Genomic DNA, 16,848 nt, shown 5'->3' on the forward strand with positions numbered 1-16,848 from the left:
ACCTAGATAGCTTTAGCTTATTTTCCTTCATTTCCTTAGTTTAGATTAGTCTAATATTACATCTCTAATCTAACTGATCTATCAAGCCTATAATTACGGATTGGAATGAGATTCAACCACGAATTTCACATTTTTAATAGAGAAACTTTCTCACTCTTCTTTTATTCACTTGTGCAATGTTCATGATATTTATTTATGCTATTTCGTTATTTATGTTTGTGAAGTATGAGTAATTCGTTTATGGGCTCGGATTAGGGTAATATTGTCAACCTATATGCTAAATATGTGATTATCGCATATAGGGAAAAAACTCTAACCTAGGGTTCATATGTTTGCGATAAGGTTTTATATTTGAATCTTGTTAATATTTGGTACCTAGCATTTATTAGCTTGCTTTTGGAGAGTTCTTTACCTCAACGAGAGTTGGGTGAAGAACTCAAACCACCCCTTACTCAAACTCGATTTCTTCCTATGAGAATGGGGGGAAATTGAAGATTTTAATTTGATGCTTTTGTGCTTCTAGATCTAGGAATTGATACGTAACGTGATGCTTTTGTGCTTCTAGAACTAGGAATTGATACATAACAAGAGTGAGATAATTCCTTTTTCTAATCATTGTTTATTTGCTCATGAAAGTGACTTTAGGTTCGGATTCTTATGTGTATTTCCCGTATGTTTCCTTGGTTGTTTGTTCTCCCATAATCCCTTAAGTTGTTAAGGATCTAGACTGTATTATTTCCTTTTTTATGAAAGCTATTAAATTGTACTATCTGTTCATCTATACTTTCTTGTTGAAGAACAAAGAGTCAACACCGCCAGGCTCGATCTCATGACTTCCTATATGGGAGAGTTACTACATACTATATGAGCACAAAGTGTTTGGTAAAATGCATTATTTCCTAATTTGAGCCCCATCTCTCATTATTGTGTTTACCTGTGTTCTAATTGTGTTATCTCGTTAATGTGAATTTGCTTGAATTCCTATGGATTCCAATACTTTATAGTATCTAAAACTTTAGTGTCATGCAAGTATGTAAATATCATAGTCCCAATCCTTTGCGAAACGACAATTTTCACCAATAAACTCACCACTATCATTTCCGTACAGCATTGGCATGGGTAAGTTCAGAGATTGTGGGTGGGATACGCATGTCTAGGCTGGGTTCTACAGCAATGAATTCAAAGGTGAGGTATAATAATAATAAGAGAAAGGTGGTGGATTGGAAGTATAGTGAGGAGGAAGCTGGTGTATGTGTGCGACTTTTGGTAGGGAAATGGCATGTGAATAGTGAAAGGTATGTACGTGGTGGGGGAATGGAAGCCTTTGACTAAACATCATCAACAAGCATGAAATACCAAATACGCCTTTCACTTTCACTTTTCACTTTGGACAATCCACAATATAATGATATATGAAGGTGTGTAAAGTACCAAAGGAGCTAGGGACTATATATATTTAGCTTAGTGGGTGTGGATCTATCCCCCCCCCCCCCCCCCCCCCCCCTATTCTAATCTCTACATCACAAAAGTCTAATCAAGACCTCCCCATTCAACACCATCATTTCTTCTAGCTCACCTACAAAAAGTTAAAGTAGTAGTTTAAAATATAATCACGAATTAAATAATGATTGCAAAGTCCATCTTTGACCCCCATAACACCCCACACCTTGGCCCCATTTCATCAATCAATCCGCCTTGATGTCCTCAACTAATTAAAGTCGTCATTCCTACTCCGATCCCTCCTGTTTCTTCACAAGCCTAATTAGGCCCCGTAATACTCGCATGCTAATTCTTAACTATTAGGAATCTACTACTACTTTGCATTCATCCTGATCATTCTTTCAAAATTTTACTTCTATGACTAGTTGAGCAGCTCATACGGGTTTGATCGACTATTGTCTTTCGAGAGATCAAGGTTAGTAAAAAAAATAAAAAATCAAACATGCACAGATTTCATCGGAAACCAAGATTTACAAAGACTACACCGAGATAAACCAGTTTAAGAGATTTACAAATACTACACTAAGGTAAATCAGCTTAAGTTGTTCATAATTAATTAACTCAGCTAAAGTTACTATTAGCTAACAATCTCGGCACTCGATTGAAATTATAATATATTTATACAGAAATATAATTTAGTCGATAGGTACAAAACCTCATATAATAACTACCGTTCTCTTGTCATCCACAAAAATGATTACTCAAAATAAAAATCATTTTGTTCACATGTTCCCAGTTCCCTTAATTATGTTGTTGATTTACACTCCAGTAATTATGTTTTTGTTTCATGAGAAAAAGACGACTTAAACTGTATCTCTAAGAGGAGACTTTTTCCTCTCATCCCTGTTGATGAGCTTTTCCTTCTTGTCCATGGTGGCATGTTTTAGTATCTTCATGATCCTTCTTATCATTTATTACTCCAGAATTCTCCTTTTCAAGGTTTCCCATCTCATTTATTACCCCAGGCTTCCCCTTTGCACTTACTGCTCTTTGGTGGTTGAGGAATTCATTAGTGCCCCACCTCCTCGTTTTTATTGTTGTTCGATAGTTAAGGTTTCTCTTTACTAGTTCCTGCTGACTCATTAGTTGTTTGTCCCCTTCATAAGTCTCCTCTCCTGCTTTGTCTGTTTCTCCTTCTCAAGCTTCTGGCTTTGTCCTTCACTCAGCTCCCCTCACTAACCGTGTGTGCATGGCTTCGAGTAGTAACACAACCGAGAGTATGGAGCTGGAGTATGCAGCTCTATCTCTCCATGATCCTGAAGAGCTGGAATATCACATCGACGAAGAAGGAAATGAAGACCCTGAGATCGATACTCCGTTCGTCCTTGTTGGGAAGCTGCTCACGGACAAACCCATAAAGTTTAACTTTCTAAGAGATACTATGGCAGCTATCTAGAGGCCAAGCAAAGGGATGTTGGCGAAAGAAGTTGACTACAACCTATTTATGTTTTATTTCCCTCATGAAGTTGATATGGAACGGGTTCTGGAGGATGGACCTTGGTCCTTTGAGCAGGGTTTACTCCTTCTCCAAAGAGCCGATCCACATGTCTCCCCGACTACTGCGAACTTAAGCCATGCAGATTTCTGGGTCCAGGCATATAACCTTCCGGCGAGCATGCAAAACAAGAAGACAGCTGAGATCATAGGAGCGTTTATGGGAGAGTTCATTGGAGTGGATGAGGCTAACTTAAATGGAGTTTGGCGGCAGTTTATGAGGGTAAGGGTCCGCATCGATATCTCCTCTCCTCTCAAAAGAAAGATGAAAATCAAACCGAGCAAAGGTGAAATCTTCTACGTTGAATTCAAGTACGAGAGACTCCCGACCTTCTGCTTTTTATGTGGTTTGATCGGCCATAGCGAGAGGTACTGCAGCAACCACCTTGAAAGATTAACTAAGGACACAGTTAGACCTTTCACGGCTGAACTCAGAGCTGCCGGCCGGCGAACTCAACCGAACCGCGGGCTTCGCTGGTTGTTGGAGGAGCTTCCCAGACGGTCGCCAAAAGTGGAAAATCCTGAAATCCCTTTACCTCACGCAAACCAAGCTCAGGGACAGATGGGAGGTTTAGGTGAAAGTTCTACTGGAGATGGGTTTTACCCAGCAGGTCATACGCAGATGGACAGTGCTCAAGAGGCAGGTTCATTTAATGGAGAGCAGAGTCAACCGGTTGCACATTTAATGCTCACGGTTCCCATGACCAACCCGGAACAGGCTCTTATTCAATATGGGTCGTCTGTTGTGGATCAAAGGAAAAGAAAATTGGGCTGGACCGAAGGTGAGTCCATTGTTGAAGATCACATGAGTATGGACTTCTCTATTCAGCCCAACGTGTCAAAAAACATGCTAGAGGCGGGACCTGGAGCCCAGGCCCGCCTAGATCAATGAGTTTCTTATCATGGAACTGTCGGGGTGTGGGCAATCCTTCGACAGTTCAAGTGTTAGTGGACTTAGTCCACCAGAGGAAGCCCGTTCTGATTTTTCTTATGGAAACTTTAGTCAATAAAAATAAAATGGATGCTATTAAGAGGAAGCTGGGATGGCAAGGATGCTTCACTGTTGATCCGGTGGACCGTGGAGGTGGGCTGGCTCTTCTTTGGAAAGACAACATTAATGTTACAGTATTATCTTATTCCCAAAATCATATAGATTCCCAAATTACTCTGGAAGGCAGCAATCTTTGTTAGAGATTTACCGGCTACTACGGGATGCCGAAAAGAACGCGCAGATCAGACTCCTGGAATCTAATCACAGATCTTGCGGCGAGAAGTGATCTTCCATGGCTTCTAATGGGAGATTTCAACGACTTGCTTAGCCAAGAGGAGAAACGAGGTACTCACCCCCATCCTGAATATCTAATTAGGGGTTTCAGTAGTACTATCGAGAGGTGTGGTCTGAGCAATTTCCCCTTCAATGGCTATCAATTTACTTGGGAGAAAGGGAGGGGGACTCCAAACTGGGTAGAAGAAAAGCTTGATCGAATTTTGGTCTCTGTTACTTGGCTGGAAAACTTTGAGAGAGCTAAGGCTTGGTCGACTATTGTTCCCTCTAGTGACCATATTCCCCTAATTCTTTTGCCTACCCCCACGCCAAAAATTGAAAAGAGAAAGCGGTTTAGATTTGAGAACACCTGGATTAAAGAAGATTTTTGCCGCGAAGTTGTGTGGAATGCATGGGACTATTCTAGGGGGGAAAATATCTTGCAGCGGCTGGACAGGTGTAGTAAATCACTCTGGGAATGGGGCAGGGGGCTCACAAAGGATTTTAATAAGAGATTGGAACTTAGTCGCAGGAGAATGGAGGTGCTCAAAAACAAATCTGACCCGGATAGTCTCATGGCCTTCGGGGAAGCCCAAAAACAATACCTCAATATCCTCAACACTCAAAGTGATTATTGGAGACAAAGATCTAAGGTGGCGTGGTACAAACACGGGGATGCTAACACAAAGTTCTTTCATAATGTTGTGAAAACAAGGAGGAATCTGAACAGAGTGGAAAAGCTTAAGGATGAAAATGGAGTTTGGAGACCTAAGGGCCCAGAGCTGAACAATCTAATTTGTAACTATTTCCAATCCTTGTTCAAAACTTCTCCTGGAGACATGGAGGATATTCTGGACTGCATTGATAACAAGATCACGGATGAGCAGAATGCCACTCTCACCAAAAGGGTTTCTTATGAGGAGGTTAAATGTGCAGTATTTAGTATGCAACCGGATAAATCCCCAGGGCCCGACGGTTTAAATCCTGGTTTCTACCAAGCATATTGGGATATACTAGGGAACGATCTCGTCCAGTTCTGTAACTCTGTTATTGAGACTGGAAAGCTGCCGGGAATGGTTAACTTCACGCATCTCGTTTTAATTCCCAAAAAGAAGGATCCTGAGGTGATGGGAGATCTGAGACCAATAGCTCTATGCAATGTACTCTATAAGATCATCTCCAAGGTTATAGCAAACAGACTGAAACCCCTTCTCAATAATCTTGTGTCCGAAAACCAGTGTGCGTTTGTCCCTCGCAGGTTGATCACTGATAACATAATGCTGGCCTTCGAATGTCAACATTTCTTGAAGAGAAAAGCCCAAGGCAAGGACGGTTACGCTGCCATCAAGTTGGACATAAGCAAGGCATACGATAGGGTGGAGTGGAAGCTTGTTTAGGCACTGCTGGACAGAATGGGATTTGGAACTCATTGGACTAACCTCATTTATCATTGTGTTTCAACTGTTTCATATTGTGTCTTACAGGAGAATGAGGAGATAGGTCCTATTTTTCCAAGTAGGGGCCTAAGGCAGGGAGACCCTTTATCACCATACCTGTTCATCTTGTTAGCAGAAGGTCTAAGTGCTTTAATAAGGAGGTTGGAGTCAAGAGGGCTACTTCATGGTATATCTATTGCTAGGGGAGCACCGAGGATTTCACACCTATTTTTTGCGGATGACAGCCTCATCTTCATTAAGGCCAATCAACAGGAAAGTGCAATCATAAAAGATACTCTGGAGATCTATGGCAAGGCTTCTGGGCAGTTGATTAACTACGACAAATCTGCTGTGTCTTTCAGTACCAATGTCAATATAGCCATAAGAGATCAGGTCAAAAACATCCTACATATTCAAAGAGAAGGAGCAGAAGGAAATTACCTGGGCCTACCCGCAATCATTGGGAGGAACAAAAGGGGAATCCTGGGTTACATCAAGGGCAGGATTTTGGACAGAATGCAGAGCTGGACTAACAAGTTTCTTACCAAAGCAGGAAGAGAGGTTCTCCTAAAAAATGTGATCCAAGCCATACCTCTGCATGCAATGAGTTTATTTCTGCTGCCTAAGACGCTGGTTAGTGAGATTGAAAGATCCATGAACTCATTTTGGTGGAAAGGTGTCTGCACAAGTAGGCGTGGAATTAACTGGAAAGAATGGAGTCATTTGACTAAACCAAAACCGTTTGGGGGACTTGGCTTCAGGAATTTAAGAGAGTTCAACCTGGCAATGATCGCAAAACAAACATGGAGGATCCTGCAGAACCCAGACTCCTTAGTTGCAAAGGTCTACAAAGCAAAATATTTCCCAGATTGCTCAATTTTGGTAGCAAGGAAAGGGGGCAGTCCATCCTTCATCTGGAGCAGTTTGATTGAGACACATGAGTTAATTAGAAGGCAAAGCAGATGGAGGATAGGCGACGGCAACTCGGTTAGAATTTGGGACGACAAGTGGCTACCGTGTCGTGATAATGCAAGGGTCACTACTCCACCGTTCCCTCTCCTTCAAGACGCCCCAGTTTCTGCTCTTATCAAAGAAGATTTTTCGGGTTGGGATGAAGAGGTGGTCCGTGACATATTTGTGGAAAGGGATGTAAACTTAATTCTGAGTATACCCCTACCCTTAGTGAAGAGACAAGATAAGTTAATATGGAACGATAACAGGAATGGATCTTTCACTGTTAAGGGCTGTTATAAAGACATCTCACCTCAGCTGGATCAAGTTCATCGAAAATCATGGTCGGTTATGTGGAAGCTCAATATCCCTCGCAAAATTAAATCCTTTGTGTGGCAAGCCTGCTCGGGTTGTTTACCGACAACAGACAGCTTGAGGAAGAGACGTGTCCAGTGTCCTGCGGAGTGTCAGATGTGCCAAAGAGATGATGAATCCACATTACATTTGTTGACAGCATGTGACTATGCCAAAGTGGTTTGGAGTATGACTGGGCTGCCATTGAGTTTGAATGGTTACAATTCTTTTGCAGATTGGGCTGACTTCCACTTGCAGAAACTCAATAGTGACATGAGCTGCCTACTCTTGATGGTTTGCTGGAATTTGTGGTTAGCCAGGAACGAGAAAGTTTGGAACGGAAAGCTGATGAGCCCTGTGTGTTTGGTTGAAGGATCTAAACGCTACCTTGCAGATTGGAGAAATGTGGTGGGGAATGCTGATGCGATTTCATCGTCCAGATTCAAGCCGGAACAAAAATGGGAAAAGCCCCACCCAGGATACTTCAAGCTGAACACAGATGCTGCGGTGGACTCTCATCATAATCGGGTGGGCTATGGTTGGGTGCTCAGAGATGATACTGGTCAGTTTCTTGCTGCTGCATGCATCCCCGGAAATGGTCTCTTCACCCCAAAAGAAGCCGAAGCTATGGCTCTCAGGGAGGCGCTCATGTGGACCAAAACGCATGGTGTTAGCAGAATCCAAGTGGAATCAGACGCACTTCAGATTGTTCAAAGCTTAAAACACTGTGCCAATGATTCATCATTCGATCTTGTAGTTTTGGATATCAAAGATATGCTATGTTCACTACCTCACGTACATATCTCTCATGTTAGTCGTACTGTGAATATGGTTGCTCATAGTCTTGCTAGGGAAGCTTGTTCTATGTCTGTACGACAGGAGTGGAATTCTACCCCTCCTTCGTTTATTGTCAACTATCTGTATTTTGATTTGAATTAATGAAGTTTCTTTTTCTCAAAAAAAAAAAAAAAAAAAAACTGTATCTATGTTAAATCCTGAATTAATGTCCCTCTCTCCACCGCTGCTATATATACGCCTATTCTATCCGCCCAACTTCAGTCTCACATCGCAACTGTTTCTTTTCTCACTTGAGCAATGGCGAATCTTTCTTATATTCTCTGCTTCTTCTTCTTCACTCTTTGCCTTACTTCTCCAGTTCTCTCTCGGGTGATCTCAGAAAACCCAAGAACGACGTCGCTCGATATTCCGTCCTCGATACACAAAACACTCACTGTGTTCTCCCCCCTCGGTTTTCAAGCCGAGAAGTCAGTTGAAAGTCAGAAATGGGAGTTTTCTTCTCCGTCTGCGTTCTCTCTTCCGCTACATTCTCGATTGGCTGTTCGGGGAACCTCGGAGAGAGATTACAAGTCGCTAACTTTGGCTCGACTCGAGCGTGACTCGGCCAGAGTACAGTCGCTTCAGACTCGGCTAGATCTGGCGGTTAACGGGATAACGAAGGCGGATCTGAAGCCTATGGAGATGGAGCTCGAGGATGAGAAGCTGGAGGGGCCCATTATCTCCGGAACGAGTCAGGGTAGCGGTGAGTATTTCTCCCGAGTTGGAATCGGTCACCCGGCGAGTGAGGTTTACATGGTGCTCGATACTGGGAGCGATGTGAACTGGCTTCAATGCGCTCCTTGCGCCGATTGTTACCAGCAGGCCGACCCGATTTTCGACCCGGTTAAGTCTTCTACATACTCGCCTCTGTCATGCGACACCAAGCAGTGTCAATCGTTGGACGTTTCGGAGTGCAGGAACAATACGTGTCTGTACGAGGTGAGCTACGGCGACGGGTCGTACACCGTCGGCGATTTTGTGACGGAATCCGTAACCTTCGGCGGGTCGGCTGCGGTGGATAACGTTGCAATCGGGTGCGGACATAGTAATGAAGGGCTGTTTGTTGGAGCGGCGGGATTAATTGGGCTCGGCGGCGGCGCATTGTCGTTTCCTTCTCAGATTAAAGCCTCCTCCTTCTCATACTGCCTCGTGGACCGTGACTCCGACTCGACCTCAACTCTCGAGTTTGACTCGGCCACCCCTCCTGGCGCGGTCACTGCTCCGTTAATCCGCAACTCGAAGCTGGACACATTCTACTACGTGGACCTGACGGGGCTGAGTGTCGCCGGGAACATGCTCCCCATCTCCACCTCCGCTCTGAAGCTAGACGATAACGGTGACGGCGGGGTGATCGTGGACTCGGGAACGGCGGTGACCCGGCTGCAAACAGACGTGTACAACTCCCTCCGCGACGAGTTCGTTAAGGGGACGCGTCACCTGCCGTCAACAAACGGCGTGGCCTTATTCGACACGTGCTTCGACTTGTCAAAGAAGAAGAGCGTTGACGTGCCAACGGTGTCGTTCCACTTCTCAAACGGGAAAGAGTTAGCGTTACCGGCTAAGAACTACCTGATTCCGGTGGACTCGTCAGGGACGTTTTGCTTGGCCTTTGCTCCGACGTCGTCTTCGCTGTCGATCATAGGGAACGTACAGCAACAGGGGACACGTGTCACTTTCGACCTTGCCAACTCCCTCATTGGATTCTCATCCAATAAATGCTAGAAGCCAAGCCACAATATTTAATTTCTTAGTTCTTGGCACTATTTAGTATTTGTATTTGTATTTACCCTCTGAATTTACTTGCTTGTGGGTCCAACCTCACAAGTGTAACGTGACAGGTTTTGGAGAATTTTAGAGCATGTTTGGTGTATAGTACAAGTTATTTATTGCCGTTATGAGGGTATTAATGGAAACATGCCACAATGTAACCAACTGCTACTATTATGGCCGGATACCATTATTTTGTGTCTTCTCTTTAATTATCAGGTCCGATGCGAAGCTTTTAATCTCATCTCATAAGAATAAATCACATCCAACATAGGACTTTAAGAAAATGATAACACTTGACTTTAGTCAACAATAAGTGGAATGCAAACTTGGTACAATAACCCAGATGTGGCGGAATTCAATTCCTGGTCATGACAACATGTGAAAGTGACAAACTTATGCATATTGTGAGAGCATAGAGGGCATTCTACATCTTTTGGTATCTTGTCCAAAGTACATGGATATTTTAGAGCACAACAATAATAGTGTTCCTGAACCTTGGAAGAAGCAAGCATGTCATAACAATCTTTGAATGCTTGGCTAAAACCTTTGTTGTGCACATTGCCACTCCATTTATCATACTCATTCATCACTTTCAACATTTTATCTGATCTCCCAAGTTACATGCAATTATTTCTTCTCCTTTACTCAACAAAGCCCATCCTCCAATTGTGCCTTTAGCTTCATAAGCTAATAACTTTTGGAGTTCTCGTGCAAATAATTGATCCTCGATCGAAACACTTCGAAGTATGGTCCAAAATCACCAATATTCATTAGAGCTAATAAGTGCATAATCACTTAATACCCAATATAGTCCTGGACTTTATGGTTTTACTCAATTTAGTCATCTTGATGATTTTACACAATTTAGTAATATGGTCCTCTAATGATAATTTTTCATTCTCCATCCCATTTGGGATGATTGCTCCACGCAGAAATATATATATATATATATATATATATATATATATATATATATATATATATATAAACAATCATGAATAATATTCAATATAATGTTGTTTGATGAACCTACATCACTATTGATCTCATATTATCGTATCATTGACACCATTTTTTTGAAAACCAGCAACACGATTTTATTAAAATAAACCCAAAATACAATCAGAGGCCCAGAAGCCACCCTCCAAGAACAGAGGATGAACCAGTCATCCGTGCTAGCATGTGAGCGATTCCATGACCTTCTGACATAGCCCCTTCTCACATGGCAAACCAAAGTGTTCCCAATGCCACATGCAGGACACTGTTTAACCAACATAAAAACAATCTGATCTAGTTGAATAGAAATTATTACAAAAGTTTAAACAATCCGACTCAACTACGTAACCAGTCACGGGGCGATCCTTTATCCACGTGAGGGCCTCCTTCCCCCGCCAAAACCTTTGCTAGATACGGGTTGTTACCACAGGGGAGCCGACCACTTTTAGCCGCCACAAAATTACCACAATGATCTCGGAGAACTGCACCATATATATGTCGCTGAATTCCCATGCAGGGCTGCATCCACATTACAAACTAAGGTTCCAGGCGTAGACGTACTGGATGATGTCGGCAAAGCAGCTACAACAACCTCAGTAAATGCACTGGGGGATGATGTCGGCATGGGGGTAACATTCAATGTGCCACCAGTGATGCCACCGTATTTTGCATGGCTGCTAGAGACCATATTTTTCCATGCCACAACCAAACAACGTAACCCAGAATCTAGCTGCCATACATACCGCATCATTGCCATCAGCTTTGCGCAGAGTTGCCCCAACAAACTCAGTAAATGCCTTCCCTTGAAGGACATCACTAAAACCCCACACCACACCTGCTTAGCAATATAATGTTGCAATCACATAACAAATGGAGTAACCGTTTCTGTACCTGAAGAACCATAATCACTAATGTTTTGATATGATAATAATGATTAGACTCAATTAAATTTTCATTAAAAATAAATAAATATTTTAATTTTCACCCGTTTAACATTATCCAAAATTTATTCTCACTTTCATTAATTATTGCATGGTTACCCAAAAAAAAAAAAGCGGAATGGAGAATTTTCACCCGGCCTATGCATTCACTTTCGTACGTTGTGCGGATGGGATGAATGGAGTTTAATTAATTACCACAAGTAAAAGAAGTGGTGATGCACATTTTTTGGAGTCTAGTTAAACACTAAAATCCACATTATATGTTATATATAAAGAACTCATTTGGAAGAGCACTTCATCTATCTCATCTATCTCAATAACAATAAGAGAAGATCGAGTTTGGGGTAAGGCTTGATTTGATCGAAGAGGGTTGAACCCAGAAAAATTCAGGGTTCAACCCACCCTTTTTCCAAAATAAAAATTTTCCCCAAGAAATGGAGGGATTTCAGATCAAGATTTTATCCCTCTTGTTTGTTAGTCTAGCTGCAATAATAATTCCTACAAGCTTGGGTCACATTAGCGAGTTTGATGACGTGTGGCAGAACCGGAAAGAAGAAGCATGGATGCATGCCCTCAAGACTTATGAACCTGATCCTTCTAATGTTACTTCCACCTTGAATCACAATGTTGTCAAGTAAATATTTTACTATCGCTCGCTAATATTAATATTTGTTGTTATATTTATGGGTTGATTTATATATATATTTACATTTTGGTGGCACTGCACAGGGTAATATTAGACTACCGAAATAATAATAATGAGACAGAAACGGAGACAAATAGCACAAGGAGGCATCTAGGAAAAAAAAAGTACCGTGGCCCATGCAATGCCACAAACCCAATCGACCGTTGCTGGCGTTGCGATCCCAATTGGGCTAACAAAAGGAAGAGATTGGCCGATTGCTCTCTAGGGTTTGGGTACAAAGCCAAAGGTGGCAAGAACGGCGATTTCTACACTGTTACCGACAACTCTGATCATCCTCTAAATCCCAAACGTGGGACTCTCCGACACGCGGTGATCCAGATCAAACCCTTGTGGATAATCTTCGCAAGAAGCATGAACATCAAGCTTAAGCAAGAGTTGATGGTGCAAAGCCACAAGACGATCGATGGGCGTGGGGCCCAAGTCCACATCAGTGGTGGGGCCGGGATCACCCTCCAATTCGTGAAGAACGTCATCATTCACGGCATTCGCGTCCATGACATCGTCCACGGTGACGGCGGCATGATCAGAGACTCCATCAACCACTTTGGACTGCGAACCAGGAGCGACGGTGACGGCATTTCCCTGTTCGGAGCAACCGATATTTGGTTAGATCATTTGTCCATGAGGAAATGTGACGACGGGGTGATTGACGCCATTGAAGCTTCCACCGCCATCACTATTTCGAATAGCCACTTCACGGATCATAATGAGGTGATGTTGTTTGGCGCAAATGATCATTCACCAAAAGATAAGATCATGCAAGTCACCATTGCTTTCAACCACTTTGGGAAGAGATTGGTGCAAAGAATGCCGAGGTGCCGATATGGATACTTCCATGTGGTGAACAATGATTACACACACTGGAACATGTATGCCATTGGAGGTAGTTCGGACCCCACCATCATAAGTCAGGGCAATAGGTTCATTGCTCCCTCAGACATTCACAAAAGACAGATAACTCACAGAGTTGGGGCGGCTCCGGAACAGTGGAAGCAGTGGACATGGAGATCAGAGGGAGATACTTACATGAACGGAGCCTATTTTGTTCAGTCCGGGGATCCAAATTTTGTTTCAAAGCACCACAATTTGTACGATGGGATAAAAGCATTCAAGGGTAAAGAAGTGACATGGCTTACTAGGTTTGCAGGGGCACTAAATTGCAAGATTGGATTACCATGTTAGTTCAATCTATTATTATATTATTATTATTGCCACCTCGCGTTGAAGTCGATCTCTTTAATTTCATTACCGCTATTATTGACATACATGATGTCCCAAACAAGTTTTAGGAAGTTTTGTAATTGTTTCGATCTTTAAAATGCTCTGGCAATTTTATTATTATTTTTTTTTGGGTGAAAATTACGTTGTACTTTATTTTTTATGATTGCATGCATGCATGTATAACTAATACAAATCATGCGCTAACTAAATTGGAATAAACAAATTTCACTTGAATTAACATATATATAAAATCCATTCCAGAATGGTAATTAAGTACTGAATAATTAATTAATTAGTTATTGATCCAACCCAACATATATATTATTAGCATATAACTAATTATATTTAATGTAGATCAGAGCTTTTTTTTTTTTAAAAAAAAAAAAAATCTGTTTTCAAGGTATATATATTATATATAGTTCGTATGGTATAATTGATAATATTCAAAACAATTTACCTTGGAGTACGTAAAAACTAAGTTAATCAAGAAAGAGAAATATTGTTCTTTAGAAATTTTTATCATCTAATTATAATTTTTTATGTATTAATAAATAACATTAGATTCTAACACTTTGATTGTTGAAATAGTTATTATAACACTCATTAAAATCTCTATTTCTATTTCTTTCCCGCCAAATGAGATTAGCCATATTTATTGGTAAAGTTTTATATTTAATATAATTTGTGTGTATATATTCATTTAAACCTTAATTATAATTAGTTTGACTCCACATATATAAAAAGAAAAATTATATATAAAATAAACATAGTTCTTACGTTGGAACACGGTTTAATATATACGTTGCCGTCTTAAGTGCTTCATCCCACAACGACTTAGGAAGCTTAGAGTTGCTAAGCATACTCCGCACCATATCCAGAAGGGTCCAGTTTCTTCTTTCAGCTGCACCATTTTGGTCCGGAGAACCAGACATGGTGTATTGGGCAACAATCCCATGCTCTTGAAGAAACTTAGCAAATAGACCAGGTGCTTGCACATTCTCATTGTATCTACCATAGTATTCACCACCCCTATCAGACCTAACTATGTGTATTTTCCTGTTACATTGGTTTTCAACTTCAGCTTTAAATGATTTAAAGGCATCTAATGCTTCATGTTTATGATGAAGTAAATACACATAGGAAAATCTTGAGAAGTCATCAATAAAGGTGGTGAAATATTTCTGACCAGGTATTGTCATATCAGGACAACATATGTCAGTATGAATAATTTCCAACAACGTTGTACTTCTATTGGCACCTTTCTTTGACAAATATTACATGTTATTTTATTTAAATACTTTAGCTATGTAATAAAATTAGCTATTTCAATTTCAAATTCAAATAATAATACAATTAAACTTTTAAAATATTAAATATTACATTGTATTGTTATACATACATTTTTTTAATAAAACTAATTCTGCTTAGTATATATCATACAATGTGTTCATAAATCCATATTATTACTTCTAAAATTCATTATTTACTTATAATAAAAAGTAAATGGGTCACACTTGTGTGATACAATCTAGGGCTGGGCACTTCGAGTTTTGGTTCGGTTTTTTCGGTTTCGGTTTTGGTTTTAAAAAAATTAAACCATTCGGTTTAAAATAGAGTTCGGTTTCGGTTTGAAAAGTTTGGTTTCGTTTTGAAAAGTTCGGTTTCGGTTCGGTATTCGGTTCGGTTTTGGTGAAAGTCTACTATTTGAACGTTTCTTTTTTTGCCTTGATTGTTCAGTTGGCTCACTTGGAGTGCCACTTGAAGTGTTTTGTTGATGAAAAGATGAAGAATCATTCATCTATAGTTAATATTTGAAAAATAAAAATTATTAAAACACCAAATGTTGGGACTTACAACTTGGAGTTGAGATTTGAAGACTTGAGAAGTAAAAATGATTAATTAGTATAACATTCATATATAATACTAGCATTTTGTACGCGTGATGCACGAAAATTTATGTCTAACATTACAAAATTGATAAATGCAAATAATTACAAATTATAGTTCAAATTATATTTCGCAATTCCTTAAAGTAGTAAATTTTAATCATCGTATTTAAAAATTATAGTGATGAACAAAATTTATATTTTTTTTATTAATAATATAAACAATTTTGATATAATTTATATTTTGTTTTTACAATAATTAAATAATATATCTATAACTCTAATCTAGTTCATGGTCACATATATTGATACATGTGTGTATCTTTATATATATACACACATATATGATTTACTATTCATAGAAATTTAATTAAAATATAATCAACAATTAAAGTAATTATATAATGATTTTAATAAAATGATAATTAAAGAATAGGAAAAAGATATCATATATATATATATATATATATATATATATATATATATATATATATATATATATATATATATGTGTGTGTGTGTGTGTGTGTGTGTGTGTGTGTGTGTGTGTGTGTGTGTGTGTGTGTGTGTGTGTGTGTGTGTGTGTGTGATAATAATGATAGAATTATGAAACTTTTAAAATTAAATAGCAACGGTGTAATAACGGTATAATGGTATTTTAGTCTAACAAGAATGTAGTACGGACAATTTTATTCATTATATTTGAAGTGTGCAACATTTAATGAAAAATGTATACCTTTATTAGCATACAAATGTGAATATAGACATGAATGTGGCTATAGCTTAGTGGCTAAAGCTCTTGGTGTATAACCAAATGAGTAAGGGTTTAAACCTCACCTTAAACATTTAATATAATATATATCTATTAATAATAATAAAAAAAAAAATAGAAAACCGATCAGTTTTTCGGTTCGGTTCGGATTTAACCCGAACCGATCGGTTTCCTGGTTCGGATAAACCGAACCGAAATGCCCAGCCCTAGTACAATCTACGGATTTATCCGTTAGACGGGTCGGGTCGGGTTGAATCATTGTACAAATGTAATACTTATAAGTAATAAATATAATACTAATTATGAATAAAATGTTTGTTATGGAAAATGTAATATTTTTATATTTTGATATAAAAGTATTACTATATACATTTTTATATATAAGTAATAAATATTTTATTCCTAATTTAATATTACATTTGCTAGCATATATAAGTGCTACGTTTCATCTTAATACGATCTGTCTCATAGACAAGGATTTGTGAGACGACATCACACAAGTTTTTACCAAAGTAAATAAATAAACAACGTAACATACCAACAATTCGGGGGTGAAAAAATGTATGGATCGGACTTTCCTAAGGACAGATTTTACAACTGTGCATGTACGATCATAAACTTCAAAGTTGATATCTTTTACGGAGTAATAATTTCACTTTAAAAAGATTAGACCTTATTTTCAAATTATCATATTTGTATTCATTCACTTTTTTTTTTTTT

The 16,848-nt window shown here is 39.6% G+C and overlaps 2 protein-coding genes across 2 annotated transcripts; both read left to right on the forward strand.

Moving 5' to 3' along the window:
* The first annotated feature begins 8,053 nt into the window (after positions 1-8,053).
* On the forward strand, positions 8,054-9,803 carry LOC109175939 (protein ASPARTIC PROTEASE IN GUARD CELL 1). Its single transcript, XM_019325325.1, has one exon. The coding sequence runs from the start codon at positions 8,095-8,097 to the stop codon at positions 9,556-9,558; it is 1,464 nt and encodes a 487-aa protein (XP_019180870.1). The 5' UTR covers positions 8,054-8,094; the 3' UTR covers positions 9,559-9,803.
* Positions 9,804-11,835: 2,032 nt separating this feature from the next.
* Positions 11,836-13,557, forward strand: LOC109175941 (probable pectate lyase P59). Its single transcript, XM_019325327.1, has 2 exons — positions 11,836-12,177; positions 12,273-13,557. Exons 1-2 carry the CDS (start codon positions 11,978-11,980, stop codon positions 13,429-13,431), a joined length of 1,359 nt encoding a protein of 452 aa, XP_019180872.1. The 5' UTR covers positions 11,836-11,977; the 3' UTR covers positions 13,432-13,557.
* The last annotated feature ends 3,291 nt before the right edge of the window (positions 13,558-16,848 follow it).

This window comes from Ipomoea nil, unplaced genomic scaffold, assembly GCF_001879475.1.
Source record: "Ipomoea nil cultivar Tokyo-kokei standard unplaced genomic scaffold, Asagao_1.1 scaffold0688, whole genome shotgun sequence".
Taxonomy (NCBI): Eukaryota; Viridiplantae; Streptophyta; class Magnoliopsida; order Solanales; family Convolvulaceae; genus Ipomoea; species Ipomoea nil.